At 44.6% G+C, this 21,766-nt stretch overlaps 1 protein-coding gene across 19 annotated transcripts; it reads right to left on the reverse strand.

The window, feature by feature from the left end:
- Positions 1-696: 696 nt before the first annotated feature.
- LOC110259329 (cytochrome P450 4F3) lies at positions 697-20,785 on the reverse strand. Of its 19 annotated transcripts, none has more exons than XM_021083607.2 (13): positions 20,737-20,785; positions 20,156-20,354; positions 16,361-16,505; positions 15,253-15,306; positions 15,034-15,161; positions 12,800-12,921; positions 11,739-12,009; positions 10,981-11,047; positions 10,668-10,797; positions 3,076-3,209; positions 2,915-2,979; positions 2,674-2,756; positions 697-2,260 (listed from the first exon to the last, which is right to left on the reverse strand). In XM_021083607.2, the coding sequence occupies exons 2-13, from the start codon at positions 20,351-20,353 to the stop codon at positions 2,083-2,085; spliced, it is 1,575 nt and encodes a 524-aa protein (XP_020939266.1). In that variant the 5' UTR covers position 20,354; positions 20,737-20,785; the 3' UTR covers positions 697-2,082. The 19 variants fall into 19 exon arrangements, 15 of the variants coding, with proteins under 15 accessions (XP_020939266.1, XP_084868693.1, XP_084868696.1 ...); XM_085012567.1 differs by having other exon boundaries at positions 2,674-2,785; XM_085012570.1 differs by having other exon boundaries at positions 15,253-15,389.
- Positions 20,786-21,766: the final 981 nt, after the last annotated feature.

The following is a 21,766-nucleotide window of genomic DNA, read 5'->3' on the forward strand; positions in this document are numbered from 1 at the left end:
TACAATATGTGACATTTTGTGCCTGGCTCCTTTCACTTAACACAACGTTTTCAACATTCATTCACATTGTAAGATGTAACAGTGCTTTATTTCTTTATATGGCCCAGTGGTTTTTCTTGTTATGAATATACCAAGCTCTATTTTACATCCATCTGTTAATGGATATTTGGATTGTTTCCCAAAGATCCAACTTTTGGCAAAATGTGTATTGTGCCACTATAAACAGTTGTATACAGATTTTTGCTTGAACACCTATTTTCAATTCTTTGGGGCACGTACATAGGTGAGAGATGTCTAGGTTATAAGGTAATCTGAGGTTTCATTTACTGAGGAAATAGCAGGCTATTTTCCACAGTGGCTGCACCATTTATATATATTTCCAGAAGTAACATGTGAAGATTCCAATTACCCTACATCTTCAAACACTTGTTAGTTTCCATTTCTTATATCCTTTCCATCCTAGTGGGTGTGAAGTAGTATCACACTGTGGCATTGATTTGCATTTCCATAATGACTAATGATGTTAGAATCTTTTCAGGTGCTTGTTAGTCAGCAAAATAGCATTTTTAAAAGGGGATTACATATAAAAGTAATATATTTAGACGTAAATTCACATTTCTACTTGTTTTATAATTACATATAAACAAAATTTGGCAGCGTGTGTGAAAGAATATGAATGGTGATTAGTTTGACATGTTTGGGTTATGGATATGATTTTTATTTCTTTTTGTTACATGCATTTTCTTCCATGGCAAGGTGGCATTTGGAGGAATGATAAATGAAACAAAATAGAAAGTGAAAAACATTTTAAATAAGGTGAAGAAAAACAAATGTGATTTTCAGCTAGAATATATTATTCATTACTCATTTCATGTCACAGGATTTCTTTCTTATTTAGTACCCAGTAAGTCCTCTGGCCCCCAACTTCTGGGCCCCTCAAAGGTTCTGAGACTAGGACTCTATACAGGACACCCTATGCACTGAATGGGGCAAGGCTTGGGGCAGCCACTGTCCTAGGTTCTGAAGGAGCAGCCCCACTCCTGCCCTCTCACTATTCCTCTCACTATTGTAGACCCGCTTGATGCCCATTGCCTAGGACACCTAGATGAAAATGAAGTACTGGCTCATGCCTCTCTGAGGGAAAAATTTTGTTTCAGTTTCTAGCTTCAGGCCATCTTCACATCAAAGCCCCTTGGAACTACATAACAGATATAACTATGGAGATTTTGAATTTACTAAATCTTCTAAAGAGAGTTTTTTTCAATAGCAGGTTTCTACATTTCCCGAAACTTATACATAACTTTGAGGTATTTAAAACATTAAGAGTTTGAAAAAGCATGGAGTTCCCATCATGGCTCAGTGGTTAATGAATCTGATTAGGAACCATGAGGTTGTGGGTTCAATCCCTGGCCTTGCTCACTGGGTTGAGGATCCGGCATTGCTGTGAGCTGTGGTGTAGTTTGCAGGTGCGGCTTGGATCTCACGTTGCTGTGGCTCTGACATAGGACGGTGGCTACAGCTCCGATTAGACCCCTAGCCTGGGAATCTCCATATGCCACAGGAGTGGCCCTAGAAAAGGCAAAAAGAAAGAAAAAAAAAGGAAGGGAGGAAATTCACCTCTATTGAGTACTGATGCTTACCAGATGTTGAGTCAGTGATTTTACATGTGCTTGCTTTTTCAATCTCAGCAACAGCAGAAGAATAGCATGGAACTGAAGCTTAGAGACATAAAAGATTTTCTCCAAGTGAAACAGCTAGTAAATGGCAGACTGGGATGGGGACCTTGATAACACAGTGGCAAGGAGTGGTGGAGCCAGGGTCACCTGACCTTGAGTGCATCTAGCTCTCTGATCCACCTTCCCTAAAGAGTGGTCTTCTCCTCCTGATCCAAGATGGAGCTCCAGCTACATTCCCCCTCTGTCACAGTCCTCCACATTCACAGCTACATCCATCTGCCTGGCCAAAGCGCCCCCCACTGGTTGTCTTTGGGTTCAGGCAGGGGGGCAGCACAATTTTATTCTTAGGATTCTGCTAAGTGAGGTGTGTAGGGTCAGGATGGATCCCCGGCCAGGAGGTGGTAGGTCATTGCTGGCCAGCGCTCAGTGGCTCTAGTTGCAGCCAAAGTCCACCCTCCGCCCGCAGGATCAGCTCTGGTTTCCTGCGTGGCTCCTCCTTGTCTGGCAGGACACGGAAATGCAGCAGCGTGAGTGCCAGGACCACCTTCATCTCAGTCATGGCGAACGTCTGCCCAATGCAGTTCCTGTGGCCAGGAGTGGGGTATGACTGCAACTGGGAGCCTTATCCCAGCCCCACTCACCCATAAAATTGTCCACAATCCCCATTCCCACCTAGAGTGATAGAGAAGGCTCACCGCTTCTCAGACTCTCACATGGGCTTGCATAGCCCCAGAGCCTGGCCCAGACTCCAGTCCCCAACTCAGACCTTCAGACAGGGGAACAGGGGATCTCAGCATACTGAGGACCCCTCTTTGGGCCCACCCCTATTCCCTAGACCCTTACCCATAACCCTCAGAGAGAGAAGAGGGAAGGACAGCCAGAACTTTGACCACCTTCAATTTTCTCTCTTCCCTGCCCCCACAGTCATGCTTGGAATCTCTGTCCCAGATCCCCGTCCCACTACCCCATCTCCACCTCAGATGCTCACTTCCCTCACCTGGGCCCTGCTGAGAAGGGGATAAAAGCCAGAGGTGATCTCCCCTTGATGTTTTCTGGGTCGAAGCGGAAGGGATCATAGACCTGAGGGCAAAGCCAAGACAGAAGCTGGCCTTGGAGAGGCAGAGATGTTTATCGTGGGTGGAGGTGATGTCTGATATGCCAAATCAGAACCCTATGCCCCCCCCCACCAGGTCCCCTAAAGGGAGTGGACAAGGATTGGGGCGGGGGGAGAGAAACACCTCAGGATCTGGCCACACTGATGGATTGTGGTGGGTCCCAAAAATACTGATGAGGCAGATAACACCTGTGGGAGAGGAGGGGCCAGTCAGGACTAGTTCCTCCTTGCCTGTTCAGCCCCTCTTCCTGATCAGGAACCTCCTCCCCTGCTCATATTGGGCACCTTTGGGGATGATCCGGCCATCTGGGAGCACAATGTCCTGGGTACAGCGACGGGAGATGACAGTGACGGGAGGATGCAACCGCAGACTCTCCTTGATGCACATGGTCAGGAAGGGCAACTGTGCCAGATCGTCCCTGAGGAAACCCCATAACAATTATCCAGGGAGTAAAAACACATACACACACCCCCAACCCTCCTCTTACCCATAAGACCCTCTCTCCCTGTAATGAAAACATAGATCAAATATCTCCAAATTCATTAAGCCTTATACATTAAATTTGCACAGCTTTTTCTTTATCTATCATACCTCAATAAAATGGCTCTTTAAATGAAATAAAGAAAAGCAATAGGACACAGCACCAGAAAAAATTTAGCCAGATATTTTTGAAGCTTTTCTGAGCAAAACAAGCCAAAGACAACCATTAAAATGTTTACAATGGACACGGAAACAGACTGTGGTTGCCAAGGGGTGGGGGAGGGAGTGGAATGGACTGGGAATTTGGGGTTAATAGATGCAAACTATTGCCTTTGGAATGGATAAGCAATGAGATCCTGCTGTATAGCACTGGGAACTATGTCTAGTCATTTAGGATGGAGCATGATAATGGGAGAAAAAGGAATGTATATGTGTATATGTGACTGGGTCACCTTGCTATACAGTAGAAAAGTGACAGAACACTGTAAATCAGCTATAATGGAAAAAAATAAAAATCATTAAATAAAAAATAACTTTTAAAATGTTTACGAACTTACATAAAAATAAAATATTCTTTATAGTGAGACAGTACAATCAAAAGGCAAATGAGTAAGAAAAAAATAGATTCAGTGTTCACTCTTATTTATTATGGCACTAGATATAACTAGCTAAGGCAATTAGATGGGGGAGGAAAGTAATGTCCTTTGTTTTTGGTTTTGGGGGTTTTCTTGGGTTTTCATTTTTGTTCTTGTTTTTGGCTCTGCTTTCAGTATAAAAAAGATCCCCAGGCCAGGGCTTGAACTCTCACCACAGCAGAGACCCCAGCCACTGAAGTAACAATGCCAGATCTTTAACCCACTGTGCCACCAGAGAACTCCAAGAGTAGAGTTATTTGAATTGTGGGGGTAAATGTGTCATTTTTGGCAGATTGAGATTTTATACTTAGAAAAGAAGAGAATTCCCTGGGAAACGTTTATAAACATTGAAAATAGGATGCTTTAAGGGTGCTGAATTCTTGTCCTTAAATATCCTTTTTGTGTGATAATTTAAATTTGTTATAGCTGATACAGTTAACTAGGTCAAAATTGGAACACAAATTTTTATAAAACACTACCACTATGGCCCAATAGCACTCACATACTCTTCTCAGAGTTTGCCTTGTGATTATTCATAATGTATCCTTCTAGAGATAATTTTTTGAAGTAAAAATTTATATTTAGCATTATATATACTATATACAGTATTCTGTATCTTTTTTCATGTAACAATGTATCAATATCTTGTATATCTCCTGAGACTGTGTCAAGACTAGACCCTTCACTGCACTGGTGCTATAAAGTCATTTCCCATGATTTCCTCCAGAGCCTTTAAGACCTCTTAATTTTTTATTAAATCTTTGACTCGTGTGGGTATTATTTTCTTAGAATACATGAGAAGCGGGTTGAATTAACCTTTTCCCTCTATTTCCCCAGTTGTTCCAAGAGCAATTATTAAGCAATCTTTATTTTTCCTGGTAATATGAGACTGCATATTTAGCATTTACTATGTTCGCTGGGCAAGAAATTTACAACCATAAATTATTAGGTTTTTTTGTTAGAGATAACAATCCATAAGGATGATAAAATAAAAATTGATGATGATGACATAAAATACTTAGATTAAAATTAGCAAGAAAATATTGAAAGGGCTTCTCTAAACCAAAAAGAAAGGAAGAAAAGGAAAAAAAAGAAAAGAATAAGAAGAAGAGGAAGAACTAGGACTGAGGAAACTGCAATCAGAGAGCAGTCACTCAAATAAGCCAGCATACAGATTTAATCATGAACATGCTTCAAACAAAATAAAATTAAAAAGAAAAAAAGAAAAAAGCATCATCAAAACCATAAAATGTGGGCAAGGGATGTTAGGAAGTAAATAACCCTTTTGTTTGTTTGTATGTTTCTCTTCTTAATTTTAATATAGTAATGAAGTGTTTGAACTTACAGGACCATCAGGCTAAAACACACAATTATAGGAAGGGGTTAGCATAGTTAGAAAATAGGGCAACCACAAGCCAAAACCAAATATTGCATTTAAAAAAAAATACACTCAAGCAGATAACAACAGGAGACCATCCAACCAAAAAAAAAAAAAAAAGAAAGGAAGGAAGAATGGAGAAGCATAGAATCAACTGGAACACGAGGTTCAAATGGCAATAAATAATCATCTATCAATTATCACCTTAAATGTCAATGGACTGAATGCCCCAATCAAAAGACACAGAGTGGCTGAGTGGATGAAAAGGCAAAAACCTTCAATATGCTGCCTACAAGAAACTCACCTTAGGACAAAAGATACATATAGATTGAAAGTGAAAGGGTGGGGAAAAATATTTCAAGCCAATAGACAAGACAGAAAAGCAGGAGTCGCAACACTCATATCAGACAAAATAGACTTTAAAACAAAAGACATAAAGAGAGACAAAGAAGGACACTACTTAATGATTAAGGGATCCATCCAAGGAGAGGATGTTACTATCATCAACATATATGCCCCAAATATAGGAGCACCCAGATACATACAACAAATATTAACAGACATAAAGGGAGATATTGATGAGAATACAATCATAGTAGGGGACCGTAATACCCCTCTCACATCAATGGACAGATCCTCTAGACAGAAAACCAATAAAGCAACAGAGATCCTAAAGGAAACAATAGAAAAGGTAGACTTAATTGATATCTTCAGGACACTACATCCAAAAAAAGCAGAATACACATTCTTCTCAAATGCTCGTGGAACATTCTCAAGAATCAACCACATATTGGGACACAAAGCGAACCTCAACAAATTTAGGAGCATAGAAATTATCTCAAGTATCTTCTCTGACCACAATGCCATGAAATTAGAAACCAACCATGGGAAAAGGAAAGAGAAAAAACCTACTACATGGAGACTCAACAACATGCTACTAAAAAACCAATGGGTCAATGAGGAAATCAAGAAGGAAATTAAAAACTACCTTGAAACAAATGATAATGAAGACACAACCTCTCAAAATCTATGGGATGCTGCGAAAGCAGTGCTCAGAGGGAAATTTATAGCAATACAGGCCTTTCTCAAAAAAGAAGAAAGATCCCAAATTGAGAACTTAACCCTCCACCTAAACGAATTAGAAAAAGAACAAAAAAGTCCTAAAGTCAGCAGAAGGAAGGAAAGTATAAAGATCAAAGAAGAAATCAATAAAATAGAGACTCAAAAAACAATAGAGAAAATTAATAAAACCAAGAGCTGGTTCTTTGAAAAGGTCAACAAAATTGACAAACCCCGGCCAGACTCACTAAAAAGAGGCGAGAAAGAACCCAAATCACCAAAATTAGAAATGAAAAAGGAGAAATCACAACGGATACAGCAGAAGTACAAAAAACCATAAGAGAATACTATGAACAACTGTATGGCAACAAGTTTGACAATCTGGAAGAAATGGACAATTTTCTAGAATCTTACAGCCTGCCAAAACTGAATCAAGCAGAAACAGACCAACTGAACAGACCCATCACTAGAAATGAAATTGAAGAGGTCATAAAATCACTCCCTACAAATAAAAGTCCAGGACCAGATGGCTTCACAGGTGAATTCTATCAAACATATAAAGAGGAATTGGTGCCCATCCTCCTTAAACTCTTTCAAAAGGTTGAAGAACAAGGAATACTCCCAAAGACATTCTATGAGGCTACCATCACCCTCATTCCAAAACCAGACAGAGATACCACCAAAAAAGAAAACTATCGCCCAATATCATTGATGAATATAGATGCAAAAATTCTCAACAAAATCTTAGCCAACCGAATCCAACAACATATCAAAAACATCATACACCATGACCAGGTTGGGTTCATCCCAGGTTCCCAAGGATGGTTCAACATACGCAAATCAATCAGCATCATACACCACATTAACAAAAAAAAGGTCAAAAATCATATGATCATCTCAATAGACACAGAAAAAGCATTTGACAAAGTCCAACATCCATTCATGATCAAGACCCTCGCCAAAGTGGGTATAGAGGGAACATTCCTGAATTGAATCAAAGCCATTTATGATAAACCCACGGCAAATATAATCCTCAATGCGGAAAAACTGAAAGCCTTCTCACTCAAATCTGGAACAAGACAGGGATGCCCACTCTCACCACTGCTCTTCAACATCGTTTTGGAAGTCCTAGCCACAGCAATTAGACAAACAAAAGAAATAAAAGGCATCCATATAGGAAGAGAAGAGATCAAACTGTCACTGTATGCAGATGACATGATTCTATACCTAGAAAACCCTAAGGACTCAACCCCGAAACTCCTTGAACTGATTAATAAATTCAGCAAAGGAGCAGGATATGAGATTAACATTCAGAAGTCAGTTGCATTTCTGTATACCAGCAATGAACTATTAGAAAAGGAATACAAAAATACGATACCTTTTAAAATTGTACCACACAAAATCAAATACCTCAGAATACACCTGACCAAGGAGGCAAAGGACCTATATGCTGAGAACTATAAAACCTTAATCAAAGAAATCAAAGAAGAAGTAAAGAAATGGAAAGATATTCCATGTTCCTGGATTGGGAAAATCAATATTGTAAAAATGGCCATACTACCCAAAGCAATCTACAGAGTCAATGCAATCCCTATCAAATTACCCATGACATTTTTCACAGAACTAGAACAAACAATCCAAATATTTATATGGAACAACAAAAGACCCAGAATCGCCAAAGCAATCCTGAGAAACAAAAACCAAGCAGGAGGCATAACTCTCCCAGACTTCAAGAAATACTACAAAGCCACAGTCATCAAAACAGTGTGGTACTGGTATCAAAACAGACAGACAGACCAATGGAACAGAATAGAGAACCCAGAAATAAGCCCTGACACCTAGGGTCAATTAATCTTTGACAAGGGAGGCAAGAACATAAAATGGGAAAAAGAAAGTCTATTCAGCAAGCATTGCTGGGAAACCTGGACAGCTGCATGCAAAGCAATGAAACTAGAACACACCCTCACACCATGCACAAAAATAAACTCCAAATGGCTGAAAGACTTAAATATACGGCAGGACACCATCAATTCCTAGAAGAAAACATCAGCAAAACATTCTCTGACATCAACATCATGACTATTTTCTCAGGTCAGTCTCCCAAAGCAATAGAAATGAGAGCAAAAATAAACCCATGGGACCTCATCAAACTGACAAGCTTTTGCACAGCAAAGGAAACCCAAAAGAAAACAAAAAGACAATTTACAGAATGGGAGAAAACAGTTTCAAATGATGCAACCGACAAGGGCTTAATCTCTAGAATATATAAACAACTTATACAACCCAACAGCAAAAAAGCCAATCAACCAATGGAAAATGGGCAAAAGACCTGAATAGACTGTTCTCCAAGGAAGATATACAGATGGCCAGCAGACACATGAGAAAATGCTCAACATCACTGATTATAAGAGAAATGCAAATCAAAACTACCATGAGATACCACCTCACACCAGTCAGAATGGCCGTCATTCATAAGTCCACAAATAACAAGTGCTGGAGGGGCTGTGGAGAAAAGGGAACCCTCCTGCACTGTTGGTGGGAATGGAAACTGGTACAGCCACTATGGAGAACAGTTTGGAGATACCTTAGAAATCTATACATAGAATTTCCATATGACCCCGCAATCCCACTCTTGGGCATCTATCCGGACAAAGCTCTACTTAAAAGAGACACATGCACCCGCATGTTCATTGCAGCACTATTCACAATAGCCAGGACATGGAAACAACCCAAATGTCCATCGACAGAGGATTGGATTTGGAAGAGGTGGTATATATACACAATGGAATACTACTCAGCCATAAAAAAGGATGACATCATGCCATTTGCAGCAACATGGATGGAACTAGAGAATCTCATCCTGAGTGAAATGAGCCAGAAAGACAAAGACAAATACCATATGATATCACTTATAACTGGAATCTAATATCCAGCACAAATGAACATCTCCTTAGAAAAGAAAAGCATGGACTTGGAGAAGAGACTTGTGGCTGCCTGATGGGAGGGGGAGGGAGTGGGAGGGATCGGGAACTTGGGCTTATCAGACACAACCTAGAATAGATTTACAAGGAGGTCCTGCTGAATAGCATTGAGAACTATGTCTAGATACTCATATTGCAACAGAACAAAGGGTGGGGGAAAAATGTAATTGTAATGTATACATGTAAGGATAACCTGACCCCCTTGCTGTACAGTGGGAAAATAAAAAAAAAAATTAGCAAGAAACGTGAACATCTATATGCAAATGAACTTATAAATGTTTCCCAAACCAGATAGAATACATCACTCGGCATAGCAAAAAACAGTACCTAAGAGTTAATTTTTAAAATGTGCATAAGAATGCTACGCTAAAATTTGAGACTCTATTAAAAACCTAAAGATGATTTTAATGTCCAAAATTGGATATCCATTCAACACACTGTGATAGTGCATGTTAAAATATGAAGTAGTCTGTGTTCCACAAGCCAATCACATATTCAAGTCAATCTCCTCCCTCCTCTCTCTCTCTCTCTCCCCCCTCCCCCTTCCTCCCTCTTTCTCTCCCCCTCTCCCTGCCCCCTCTCCCCCGTCTCTTCATTTTTACCCAGATGTCTTCTAGATCTAACCACACTTCAAATGCACCCAAATATCCACTGATTATCATTCACAGTCTCAGCTGAGGCATTTTTTTCCACCCTTGACACTCTCTCTTCCTCCAAACCCCATCCCTGCCCATGTACACTGGTTGTATGTACCCTGGAACTATTCAGGCTGGAAGCTCCTGGAAGGCCAAGGCTAAGTCCAAGTCCTTCCTGAGTCTCTGGGACACAAAATGGGTCTGGGAAGAATTGGAGATAGCATAAAATTGGGGATAGGAAGAGAGTGTGGCTGTGTTTCCTGAAAAGGGACAGTATGGATGGAGCTGCAGGTGTTTCAGGAAAGGAGTTGAATGACTTTAATCCCCATGTGTTCCCTGTGAGTCCTGGATAAATAATTTGAGGAACTAGGAGGAAGGAGATGAGCAAACACTTGAGGAGTGAAGATGTTCGAAAATGTGAATTCAGAGAGAAAAGCAACAGAGTTGAAGGGAAGTTCACTTACTGAATATGTGCTGAGTAGCAGCACCTACCTTTGCAATTGTCACTAATTCTCTCAAAAGTCCAGGTCTTTCTGTCCCAAAGGCCTGCAAATTTCCCTTGCTATCTATGCTGGGTACAAGACCCTGCCTCTGGGCTCTACTCTTATTCCCACTAAGCAATAATGACAGAATTAAAAAAAAAAGATTTTTTTTCTTCCCCAGCCAATGAGAAGGGCTTAGCAAAAGGTCACGAGGACCTGCACTCACCATTCAATCTCTTTAGGCTCACGGTCCCTCAGGAGCTCATGCACCTCCTGCCGGCAGCACTCCTGGTATTCTGGGTGCTTTGCCAAGTTGTACAGGACCCAGGAGAGGCCACTGGCTGTGGTGTCATGGCCTGAGAAGCAGCGAGACAGGCTTAGGTCTCTGGGCTACTTCGGCACCAGAGGGTGGGACAGCATCCTCCCAGTAAGGCCCATGGGTAGGAACGGAAGGGATGAGTTGGTCCAGGGCCTACTTGCTACATCCCTGGGATGAATAGACCCTTGTGCTCTCTATAGTCACACACTGGGACCCTTACCCCCAAACATGATAGTGTCAGCTTCAGCTCGGATATCTTCATCTGACAATCTCTTCCCATCTTCATCCTGGAAAGAAAGCAAGATCCCCAGAATCACATCAACTCTGAGAGCCCTCAAGCCTAAACTAAGACAATCTCTGAAGCTCCATTATCCATCCAGAAATCCAAGCCCACCCTAAATTCCTAGACCTCCCTTGCTCACTACCACCAAAAGGCCCCACTCCACAGGCCAACTCCATGACCTCCTTGCCTCCTATGTTGTCTCTGGTGAAAGGAATTCATGACCCATAAATATTTGCATGTGTCTACATAATGAGGGATTTCTGAGAAAAAATGTACTGGCAACCTGGGTTACAGGATAACTGGATGGCAACTTGCTTTGGAAGCTAAAGATTGAGCATTGCCCCAAAGACATTTGCTCACAGAGTAGGAGAGCAAATCCAGAGATTCCTTAGCTTAATAAGTGGGCTGTTCTGATACAGGGTCCCAGATATATACATAAAGGTATATACAGTCTACCTCCGTGTTAGACTAACTTATTAACTTGTAAATACAACCTCAGGCCCTCCAAAGTTTCAGGCTTAGCGGTCTCCTTCAGGCTGCATTCCACTCATCCATCTCTAGAACTTATCCCAGACCCATCTCTCTCTTCCCCAGACACCTTCCATGGCTCCTAATACCCTCTGCATGAAGTCCAAGCTCTTTGATCAGGTCACAGTCCATTCTACCTCCTGATCTCAGATCCCAAAGAAGCCCACCTTGGTCAGCAGGAGCACATCAATGAAGTCCAAAGTTTTAGCCTTATCCTTGGCCTTGAGGAAGTCATCAATGCCTTCTGTGGGAAGGGTGTTGCGCCGCTCCTGGATGACGGCATCTGTGAAGTCGTGAACTAGGCGGCAGGCCTTATGGAAGCGCCACCCATCAGGGGTGAGGTAGTACAGGAAGTCCAGGTGCAGGAAGATCTGCTGGTGCCGTTTTGCCACAAGAGCACTGAGCTCCACGATGGCAGCAATATATTGACTGGGCTTCCTGCAGGATGAAATCATGAAGGGTAGGAACAAATAAAACACCTGAAGCCCAAAGCCAGGAGCTACCTCCCATCAGGAAACTGAGTGTCTAAGAACACATGGCCCGGATACACATTTGAGATGAGCCAGGAGATGTGATTTTCCAGACACTTCTCTCCTTAAATTCCATCTCTGTGAGCTGCCTCCATGCCCCATGTACCCAGAGCACAGCTTAGATATCATGCTTCTCTCCTCCCTCTCTTTTACACTCTGTATCTGCCCCTTCTCCTTCCCAAAATAGTCCTCTTAGCTCAGACCTTATCCTCTCTCAACTGGTCCATGAGTCTAGCCTCTTCCTTAGTCTCATTACATCCAATGTCAACACTAATCAATGTCTATATAACAGTTGAACTTGTCTCAAGTCAGATATACAAGCTCAGTGTTGACCAAGTCCCTCACCTACTCAAACATCTCCCATAGCTCTCTGGAAAACTCAGGATAAAGTTCATATCCTCTTTGTCTGGCTTCAGAGTGTCCTTAAGAATAACGCTGGCCACTCCTCCAAACTTATTGTCAATGCATCTCCTCACTATTGCACCCATTTTTCTCACACATAGCCTCCTGGCCTTTATCAAACTGTTCTACCTACCTGAAAGGATTTCTCCTTCTCTTTCCTCTTCCTGTATTTCAGTATCAAGCTCTGACTCACTTCTTCCAGGAATGCCATTCAGATTGCCCTCCTCAGTCCTACCTCCTCCATTTACAGCCTTGGTTTTATGGCTCACGTTTCCAGGCCCTAGGCTGAGACTTACTCCTGGCAATTGCTGTGAAAACTGAAGACACATTTCAGTAGACTGTCTAGGGTCATGAGGCTGATGTGTTCAAACATGTCCAGACGGTTGTGGCCCTCTGTGACCAGGTGCTGCCACTTGGCCTGAATAGAGAAGAGTCAGAGCTGGGGATCAGTACTGCCTCCCCTGAGCCCCTCCCAAAACCCAAACACCAAAACATGCCCCCAAGAACCTGTCTCCAGGCACCCAGGGAGGACCAGCCTTGGATGGGAATGAACTCTTGTTACTATTAGGACAGGAAGTCCCCATGGCTGGGAGCCAGAAGATTTAAATCTTTGTTCTGCCTCCTACATTCTGTGTATCCTTGGTCAACTTGTTGCCTAAAGTAAGGGCACAACAAATACTAGCTTTCATCATCTTCATTGTTATAAACTGATTAGAAAAATATTCCTTATGTTGAGAGAGATATTCCTCCATGGGCCCTGAGTACCCTTGCACTTTTTGCAGGGTATGCAAAAAAAATTGCAACGTCCTGGTATTCCTTCAGTGGTCCATTTCTCAGAGCTATGTTTGCAGCAAAGAACCTTGAGGAGGGATAAGGATGTTATATCTCCCCCTAGACAAATATCAGGCTTGCTTCTAGTTGAGATAAAAGACATAATGTCCTTTAACCTTGTAATTCCCACAATGTAGTACAACATACTGCATGAGCAGCATCTATTGAGGCCCATCTATGATATCATCATGGGATTTTGTGACTTGGAGGAAGAATGCAAACCAACAAGAAGCACATGCTGTTTACGATGCCAAGAGTAATAAACTGTCCTTTTCTGACCCAGGAGTTTCATGTCTTCTCACAGAATCCACAAAACAGTAACAAGACCCTTGTAGGCTTGTGAGTATGGAAAAATCCCAGCCCCTTCACAAAGTCCTTACCTCCAAATCTTCCCTTCCCTATATATATATATATATCCAAATCCTATGCACTGTGATTTTTTGCAACTTCTATTAGGAAACGGAGCCTATTTCATCAACTCTTGATTCTGAGCTGGGCTTGGACTTGATTTGGCCACTAGAGTGGTCAATCTAGATAGAGTGAAAATGATAAGGTGATCATCCCAAACCTGGATCCCAAGAGGTGTTGCAGGTTCCTCTCAGTCTGTTGGAACTGAGCCTTGCCATGTGAACAAGCCTGAGATGACTTCTGGAGGAAAGGAAGTCCCAGGCCTCCGCTGAGGCCATACTAGATCAGGTGCAGCCATCTAAGTCCAAAACTATTAAGAGTACTGACCCTAACACAGCAAAACTTCCTATTTGTGTGATCAGGCCACCCAAGATGGCTGTCCTCTTACTCTCTGTACCTCCCCTACTTGACCGGTTCCTGTTTCACCTACACCCTATTCATGTCCTATTCACATGACTGAACTTTCATCTTAATTACAGAGCCTAATCAGTAAATGCCTATGTACTTGCCCCCAGCCCAGATAGTGAGAGTTCTAATCTTCAGATCACAACATCCCTACCATGATAGCTTATCAAAGGGAGTAGTGAGGGGCAAACTCCTCATCCAGTTTCTCTGGTGACCAATGACCCAGTCTCCCTCCCCTATAACTGGTAAACTCACTCTCCTACCCCAAAACCCCAGTAGTAAAAACTTCTTCCATATCCTGCCTACCATCTGCTTGGTGGGGTGTAGTGTTGCTCCAGGATCTTCAAACAGAAAAAAATCCCCCCTGTCCTTTAAACAACTGATGTCTCGGTTCCTGATTCTAGGCTCTTTCTTCTGTATTGAGGGTTGCCAGCCTGTGTGGTGCAGCCCAATGCTATCCAAACACAGCTGATCATAGATATGAGTGACCCCATCCATATCCAGTAGAACCACCAACTCATTCTAGACTTGTTGTCAATATAAAACCCTTATTGTTTTGAAGTGATTTGTTACTCAGGAATAACTACTACACAGTGTTCATCATCATCATCATCAACTGTTTCACAAGATTCCAAGGCTTCTGTGAGGAAAATGTAGAAACTAATACTTTCTGAGCACCTACTGTGGGCCAGAGACATAACCCCATTACATCATCTTGTCTGTCCTACAAAGCAGGGATCACATTATCCTCATTATACAGCCCAGAAAACTGAGGCTCACAAAGGAAGAGCAATGGCCTCAAGACATCCAGATTTCCAGACAACATGTCTCTGAGTCCTCCTCGTCCCCAAGGCTCCAGCTGGGACTCTGGGTTCAAGAGACTCACATGCATGACATTCACGCTGTCATTGAAATTTTTCATATAGAGCTTCAGGATGTTGAAGTGGAAGGCAGGTGTCAGCATGCGACGGTGGCTGCTCCACTTGTCACCAGCACTCAGCAGGAGCCCATCTCCTGAAGAGACAGCCATGAGGAGTAGTCAAGAGCAGCGCTTCCCCTGGGCCCCCAAGATTGTCCTCAATCCCCTTCACTCCCAGTTACTCACCCAGCCAGGGCTTCAGAAAGTCATAGAAGACTGAGGCCTTGGGTGCAATGGCAGCTGACATGAATGAGGACCATCAGGGCCAAGGAGATGAAGAGGGGAGGACTTTTGGTGGAGGGTGGGGGCTTCCAGCCAGGAATCTGCATTCCCCCTCCAAGCCCAACATGGCAAGCATGGGGCCAAGAGCAAAGAAAGGTGAGAAGAAGAGGGAATTGAGGGTGGGGGGAGAACCAGACAAGGCTGCACACAGAATAGAGCCCATAGACATAACCCTATGTGCTTAGACTCACCCAGCATGACACAGCAGACCACAACATGCCTTGGAATGGCTCCTACACAATCCAACACGTTCTAAATCCCCAAGCATAGTGCAGCACTGTACAAAATACTTCTGCAAGGACCTAGGACACTGCATATGCCCCAGGACTCAAATATCTCCTGAGACATCTCATTGACCAAATGTGTTTTGTCCTGACAAGGTCCCAACATGCATGACAAAACCTTACATGACACGAGATTCTCTGGCATGGACTTGAAGGCAATCTAACATGACCTCAGGGTGCCCCAGATGGGCCTCAGACAGGACTTCAATACACAAACATGAACCAGGTACGACCCAGACATACTCTAAGGCCTGAATCAGGTAAGACTCACATAATGTCCCAGGCATTTCTCAGAGTCACCCTGAGTGCCACACCTCAGTGACCAAACATGGCCTAGACATGACCAGCAGAAAAAGAAGACAATTTCAATGGCATCTCAGATAAGAACTAGACAGACACTGACATGCCTCAAACACACACAGCTGATGCCCGGACATAACTGAGACCATCTCCATTTGATCCCAGGTGTAAATATATGTCAGGGGTCACCAGGTATAACATATAAGAGGAATAACCAGAATCCAGGTAGAAATATAAACTTGACCAGATATGACCACACAACAGACATCACACAGACATGACTAGAGGTAAGGCAGGTGAGAGTCAACATGAGAGAGAAGCAGGAACATCTCTGCCACAGCCCCCTCTGCCTGCACCCTGGTCACCTGCCCAGCTGGAGGCAGCACAGAGACCATGGAAGCAGGCAACCTGGGCCATGGGGTGCCTACCTGGAGCAAAGAGCACAGGCTTGATGCAGGTGGGGTGGAAGATGCGGATGACTGCATGCCAGGGTCCCACCCACCAGCAGCACACATCCCCATAGGTGCTGGCCAGGTCCTGTGTATACAGGAGACCCTCCTCTGAGCTCTGAATCTGGAGAGGAACAAAAAGGACCCAGGTGACACTCTTCTAGGCTGCCAGAGAGAAGGACTGGCATGAAGTGATCCAGACCTGACCCATGAATTACCCACAACAGCTGCTTTCTGTCTTCAGCCTCCTCATGGGCCACCTTCCCTCACCCTCCATACACAACAATTTGGGTCCCTTGGTTACAAGGATAGAAAAGGGTCTCTCCCTGTTTGGATCCTAAACACCATGTTCTCCTGACTTTTCTTCCATCCCCATATTCCAGATAAGGAAACTGAGGTTCTGGATGATGAAGTCACTTGTCCACTATCTCCCACATAAGCAAGCCTAAGACATGAGCCCAGGTCTGTATGAATCCAGGGCCTGAGTTCTTAACAATCAAACTACTCTGAGCCCTCAAACAACAGCTCTGATGACCCTATGCTGGCTGAGACTGGGCACTCAGATTCTCAGAGACTCGGGAAACAGTCCAGTGACCCAGGTGAGGCAAATGAAAAGGAATCCAACAACTCTTACTGGAACTTTTGTGAATGAGCTCACTTTTCCATGGGGGTCAATCTTCTAGGATTCATCTTTACGAGGATAAGAGTGAAGCTATCACAGATTAACACAGAACTGAAAAACAATGACTAATTTCTGATGACTGGTTGTTTGAGACCTGGATCCAGCTGTGCCTGAAGACAAAATTCCTTGAACCGGACAGTCAATCAATCCCCTTTCTTCCTTAGACCACACAGGGTTGCATTTCCACCATTAACAGCTGAAAGAGACTTCAGCAGACAGAGAGCGCCAGAAACCTTCCCAGAGGCATCCAGCATTTTGGTGTTGGAGCCAAGATCTCTGATAGATGCTGCCCATTCCTCTGCTTTCCTGGTTTGTCTGGGAATTGGAGGGAAAAGGAGGGGAGCCAGGATGGGGTAGAGTCTCCTCAGGGAGATTCCTGAGGCTTGGAAGAAGAGGGCACTGAACTAGAAGTGGTTGAGCCACAGGATATGGTAAAAGAAGTCGACCCCTCAGAGAGGTGGATGTCATGAAAATAGCAGCCCAGACCCTCCACCAGCCACAAGCCTTTCTTGCTCTGTGCCTGGGGGATGGGTGGGACTGAGGGCATGCCTGATAGGGGGCCTGGAATGCTGTCAATTCCCACTGCATTACTCTACCCTCTGATTTAAAAAATTTTTGTTCATTATTCCAGACCCAATTCCAGCAATTCCTCCTCTAGGAAGCCTTCTAGCATACCATAGCAGATGAAGTTGCTTCAGTCTGATTTGCCACATCTCATATTCTTCTGGCCAATTTCTGACCACACTAGGGCAGGGATCTCTCTATCCACCTTTGTCTCTTCAAGACTGGGGAGAGGAAGTCTTTCACCCAGGACACCAGGTTATAGTGCAGACAGGAGTGGAGTGAGAAAAAGGATAATGAAACAGGGTTTGAATACATGAGAAAGATGGCTGAAAGAGAAGAGGTGAAGAGGGGCTGTAGGAGTCCTGGAGGGGCCAGATAGAAGTGTCAGGGAAGGGCTGGAAGTCATCAGATGTGCTGCTGCACTCACTACCACAAGTTCTGCATGGGTACCTGAGGCATTGTCCATAGTCTGGATCAAGTCAGGGTGGCACAAAATGATGAGGGGGTGATGGGGCCCATCCAGATCATAAATCACTCAGGGTAGTTGGCCACCTGCTGAGTTAAGTTCCTCAGGCCTTGCTCTGGCTGGTGTGTGGGGGCTTGCAAGCAAGACAAGGGCCACAACTCCCCAGAAGGATCCCCTACAGTGGACAGAGTGTAGGAATCTGCACAAATGGAGGGGAAATCTCTGCTTTCTCCTGCTCCTTCCCTCGGGGGAAGGGAGGATCCTGGAGCCTCTCCAACTCCCAAAAGTGCATCGCAGGGTACAGGGAGAAGAAACCCTCTCTGCCCACAGCGAAGCTGACCTTGGCTGAAGAAGACAGATTTTTCTCCTCCAGGGAGTGGTTCATGCCCCTGGGGCATCCCAGGGAGGAAATCCCTATGAGGGAAGTTTGTGGAGTTTGTGGGTAAGATGGTTGCTCTGGACTTGTCCCTGGGTTTTGTCCCCAAATCCTGTCTTGTTCTGGTCACTCCACACAACTAGAACATGCATGCTCAAGGTTCTGCAGACCTGGGACCTTCCAGTCCCAGCAGACCCCAAGGGGCATAGTGAATTATGCCCATCAATCAGGACAGCAACTCTGACACATGAACTCCCTCTGCTGGCCAGGTTCTGTGCAGATACATCTTGTCTATTAATCGCTCCATAACCTATGGACCTGTCACTCAGTTGTGCATTTACAAATGAAGAAACTGAAGCTATAGTCCCCAAAAGTGAGAGGAGGGAAGGTCCCCTCCTGGTGAAACATTCTCCCCCTCATAATACCCCATTCAAGCCTGACAAATACTCCCTGGTGCTCTGGGAAGCTGAATATAAGTCATATTCACCTTTGTGACTCAGTCCCCTCTCCCCAAGGACACCGAGGTAAGGATTCAAAGCACTTGATGAGATTGGTCCAGAGAGGGAGAGTGAGTCAGCTGAGGTCACACAGCAAGAGGAGCTGGGGGGAGGAAAACTTCCAAGACCAGTCCCCTCAGGCAAGCCCTTGGAGAGGAAGGCAGAACAACAGCAAATTTGTAACTTTCCTGCTGCTTACAAGGCTCACTGAGGCCATTTCAAGACCCTGAGTCTCAGGAAATCTTCACAGTGAGCTTCAGCATGCCCCCATTCTGAACTTTGCAGTAACAAACACGAAAATTGCAGTAAGTCCTTTCCCAAGTTGTAGTTCTCCTCCCAGGCAGGAAAGGAAAACTGTGCTCCTCTCTCAACAGCACTGGGAGATGGGAGGAGCTGGAAACCCATTCCTTTGACCTTGACGGAGGGAGGTGATAGCAAGTTCATTACCTAGGTCATGAATCATTTATTTTGAGTGCCTACCATACACCAGCCCTGGACTGGACACTGTACTGTCTGCTCCCCAGAACTATCCTCAAATGGGAAAGATGGTCAATAAGTCATTGGACAGTTAGCTATTTATTTAATCATGAGCAGGGCCAAGTCCAAGGTCAAGGTCTGGGGCACAAGGCCCACGGGGATAAGAGAGGGTGGCAGAAGATCTAAGGAAACTTCTGAAAGGGGAAGTGAGGGGCCAACTTCACCCAGATTGGGCAATGGGCCCGTTGGGACATCTAGGGGGAAGGGGAGTAAGAGAAGAGGAAGGTGCTCAGGATGGGGAGGGAGTAGGGAGCTATGACCCTATAGACAGCTAGCTAATTCCTGTGGGGAAGCTGTAGCCCAGAATGAGAAGACCCAAGGAAAAGGGCTGCTTGCAGAAGGCACCCTGGACACTGCCCTTGAGGAGGACTCAAGGCCATCATGGAGACTGGAAAGGCTGGGGGACTAGGCTCTGTGCAGCCTGGCCTCAGATATGTGTGGAACAGGCAGGAAATAGACCTAGAAACAGACTAGGGGTGAAAGGACAGGATGTGGGAAAAGCCTGGGATGGTAGAACAGAGGAATGAATGAGGAAGGGGACTCCTTGGCCTCCCTCATTCTCTGCTGTACCAGACCCCAGCCCAACCCCTGAGCTCCACTCCTGAAGTCCATCCACCTGACCCCACAGAACAATCCTGCTGCCCACACTCACCAGGCCCAGGTGACCCAAGAACCAGTTCCGTTTTGGAGGCTGCGGGAAACCTCGGAGGCGGCGAGCATTGTCATAGGAGGTGTAGGTCCAGACCAGGACTTGGACCAGGAGCCAGGAGGCCCCAACCAGCAGCAGGAGAAGCCATGGTGAGGCTGCCATGAGCCACAGTCCCATCTTGGACAGGCTCAGCTGTAGCATCCTGCAGGGCAAACAGGATGCAGGATGGAGAGTTAGCTCCTGAGACTGAGCAAAGGGCCTTGAGGGTGAGCTCTGAGGCAGAGACAGATAGAAGGAGAGGAGCAAGGGGATGGGGGTGGGATGGTGCTGGGCATGGAACAAGAAGCGCTCAGAGATGGGAAAACATGGGTTCAGAGAGGGGAGGTAGACCCAGGGAAATCCAGAGGCAAAGGGAGAAAAAGACAGAGAGACAGAGACAGAAAGGGACAGAGAGGGAGACTTAGTTACCCATGGTGTCCACTCATCTCCTTAGGCCAGCTCATTCCCTGGAGCCACCCTGCCTTGGGCAGTGTCCTCCCCTAGCCTAGGCCAGGACCCCAAGCCCTTGACCCCCAGCCTGTCACCTTCTGTCAAGAGTGGCTTGTCCCACACAACTTCTTTCCCCTCCTCCTGGAAAGTCTGCCCCTGTCCTCTGACCTAGAGGAAGCTACCAGGGGCCCAGACAAGTCAGCCAATCCCCACAGCCCCATTAACTCCTCCCTACCTGGAAGTTGCCCAAATGGGGTGGGGGAGGCAACAGTGTCACAGAGAGAGAACTAGAGCAGGAACAGCAGCCACCACACCAGCATGTCCCAAACATAAGTCACTGAAGCTTTTTAAGCCCTTTAAGTACATTAACCCCTTTTTTCTCCATTTTACAGATAAGGAAATTGAGACTGAAGAGTGACTCACCCAAAGTCACACAGCTGTGCCCCATGCCTCACACTGGGTACTCTGAACCCCTAAGCTCTTCTCTTTCCATATCTATAAAGAGACATTTAATTAGTACTACCTCTCAATGGTGGGAATCATTAAAAGAGACAATGCTTCTAAAACACATAGGACAGAGGAAGGGCTCTAAAAATGCAAGTCATTGTATTACTGTTGTTATTGCTGTTATTGTAATCATCCAACAGCTCTGTGAGACGAAATTCATGAACCCATTTTTACAGAAGAGGAGCCAGAAATTCCAAAAATTGAAGCAATTTTCTCCAGCCCCCCAGAAAATTAGATAAATATGTCAGGACAGGTGACAGCAAAGCCTGGCACAATGTAGATGCTCTTTAAATATCTGAGGGAGAGATAAACATTTGCAGCAGTGAGTTCTAAGGCTCAGCTGCTAAAATTGTGGTCTACAACACTCCACCATCCCACCATCTTTATCACCTGAGAGATGGCAGTAAATGCCGAATCTCATACCCTTGCCCAGAAATACAGAGTCAGCATTGCATTTCAAAAGATCCACAGGGGAACTGTGGACACTCCTTCAAGTTTTTAGGAAGTGTTGCTTTAAGACTTCTGAGTCTGGATTCTGCAAGGCATGCGGGGAACACAGTATCTTCATGCCTCTGATTCTCGGAGAGTTTTTTTTTTTTTTTTCAGTTATAAAGTAAG

Source organism: Sus scrofa, chromosome 2 (assembly GCF_054392235.1).
Source record: "Sus scrofa isolate SSC_HxYL_T2T_F1_AM1 chromosome 2, Sscrofa_HxYL_maternal_Yorkshire_Landrace_v2.0, whole genome shotgun sequence".
NCBI lineage: Eukaryota > Metazoa > Chordata > Mammalia > Artiodactyla > Suidae > Sus > Sus scrofa.

Bases quoted from the DNA above. Each gene is read 5' to 3' on its own strand.
- LOC110259329 (XM_021083606.2), bottom strand. From the start codon at position 20,655: ATGAGCTGGCCTAAGGAGATGAGTGGACACCATGG. The intron at 15,162-15,252 runs GTGAGTAACTGG...CTGTCTCTTCAG, and splicing joins CTTTCTGAAGCCCTGGCTGG to GAGATGGGCTCCTGCTGAGT. The intron at 11,048-11,738 runs GTGGGCTTCTTT...CTTTCTTTCCAG, and splicing joins ATGTGCTCCTGCTGACCAAG to GATGAAGATGGGAAGAGATT.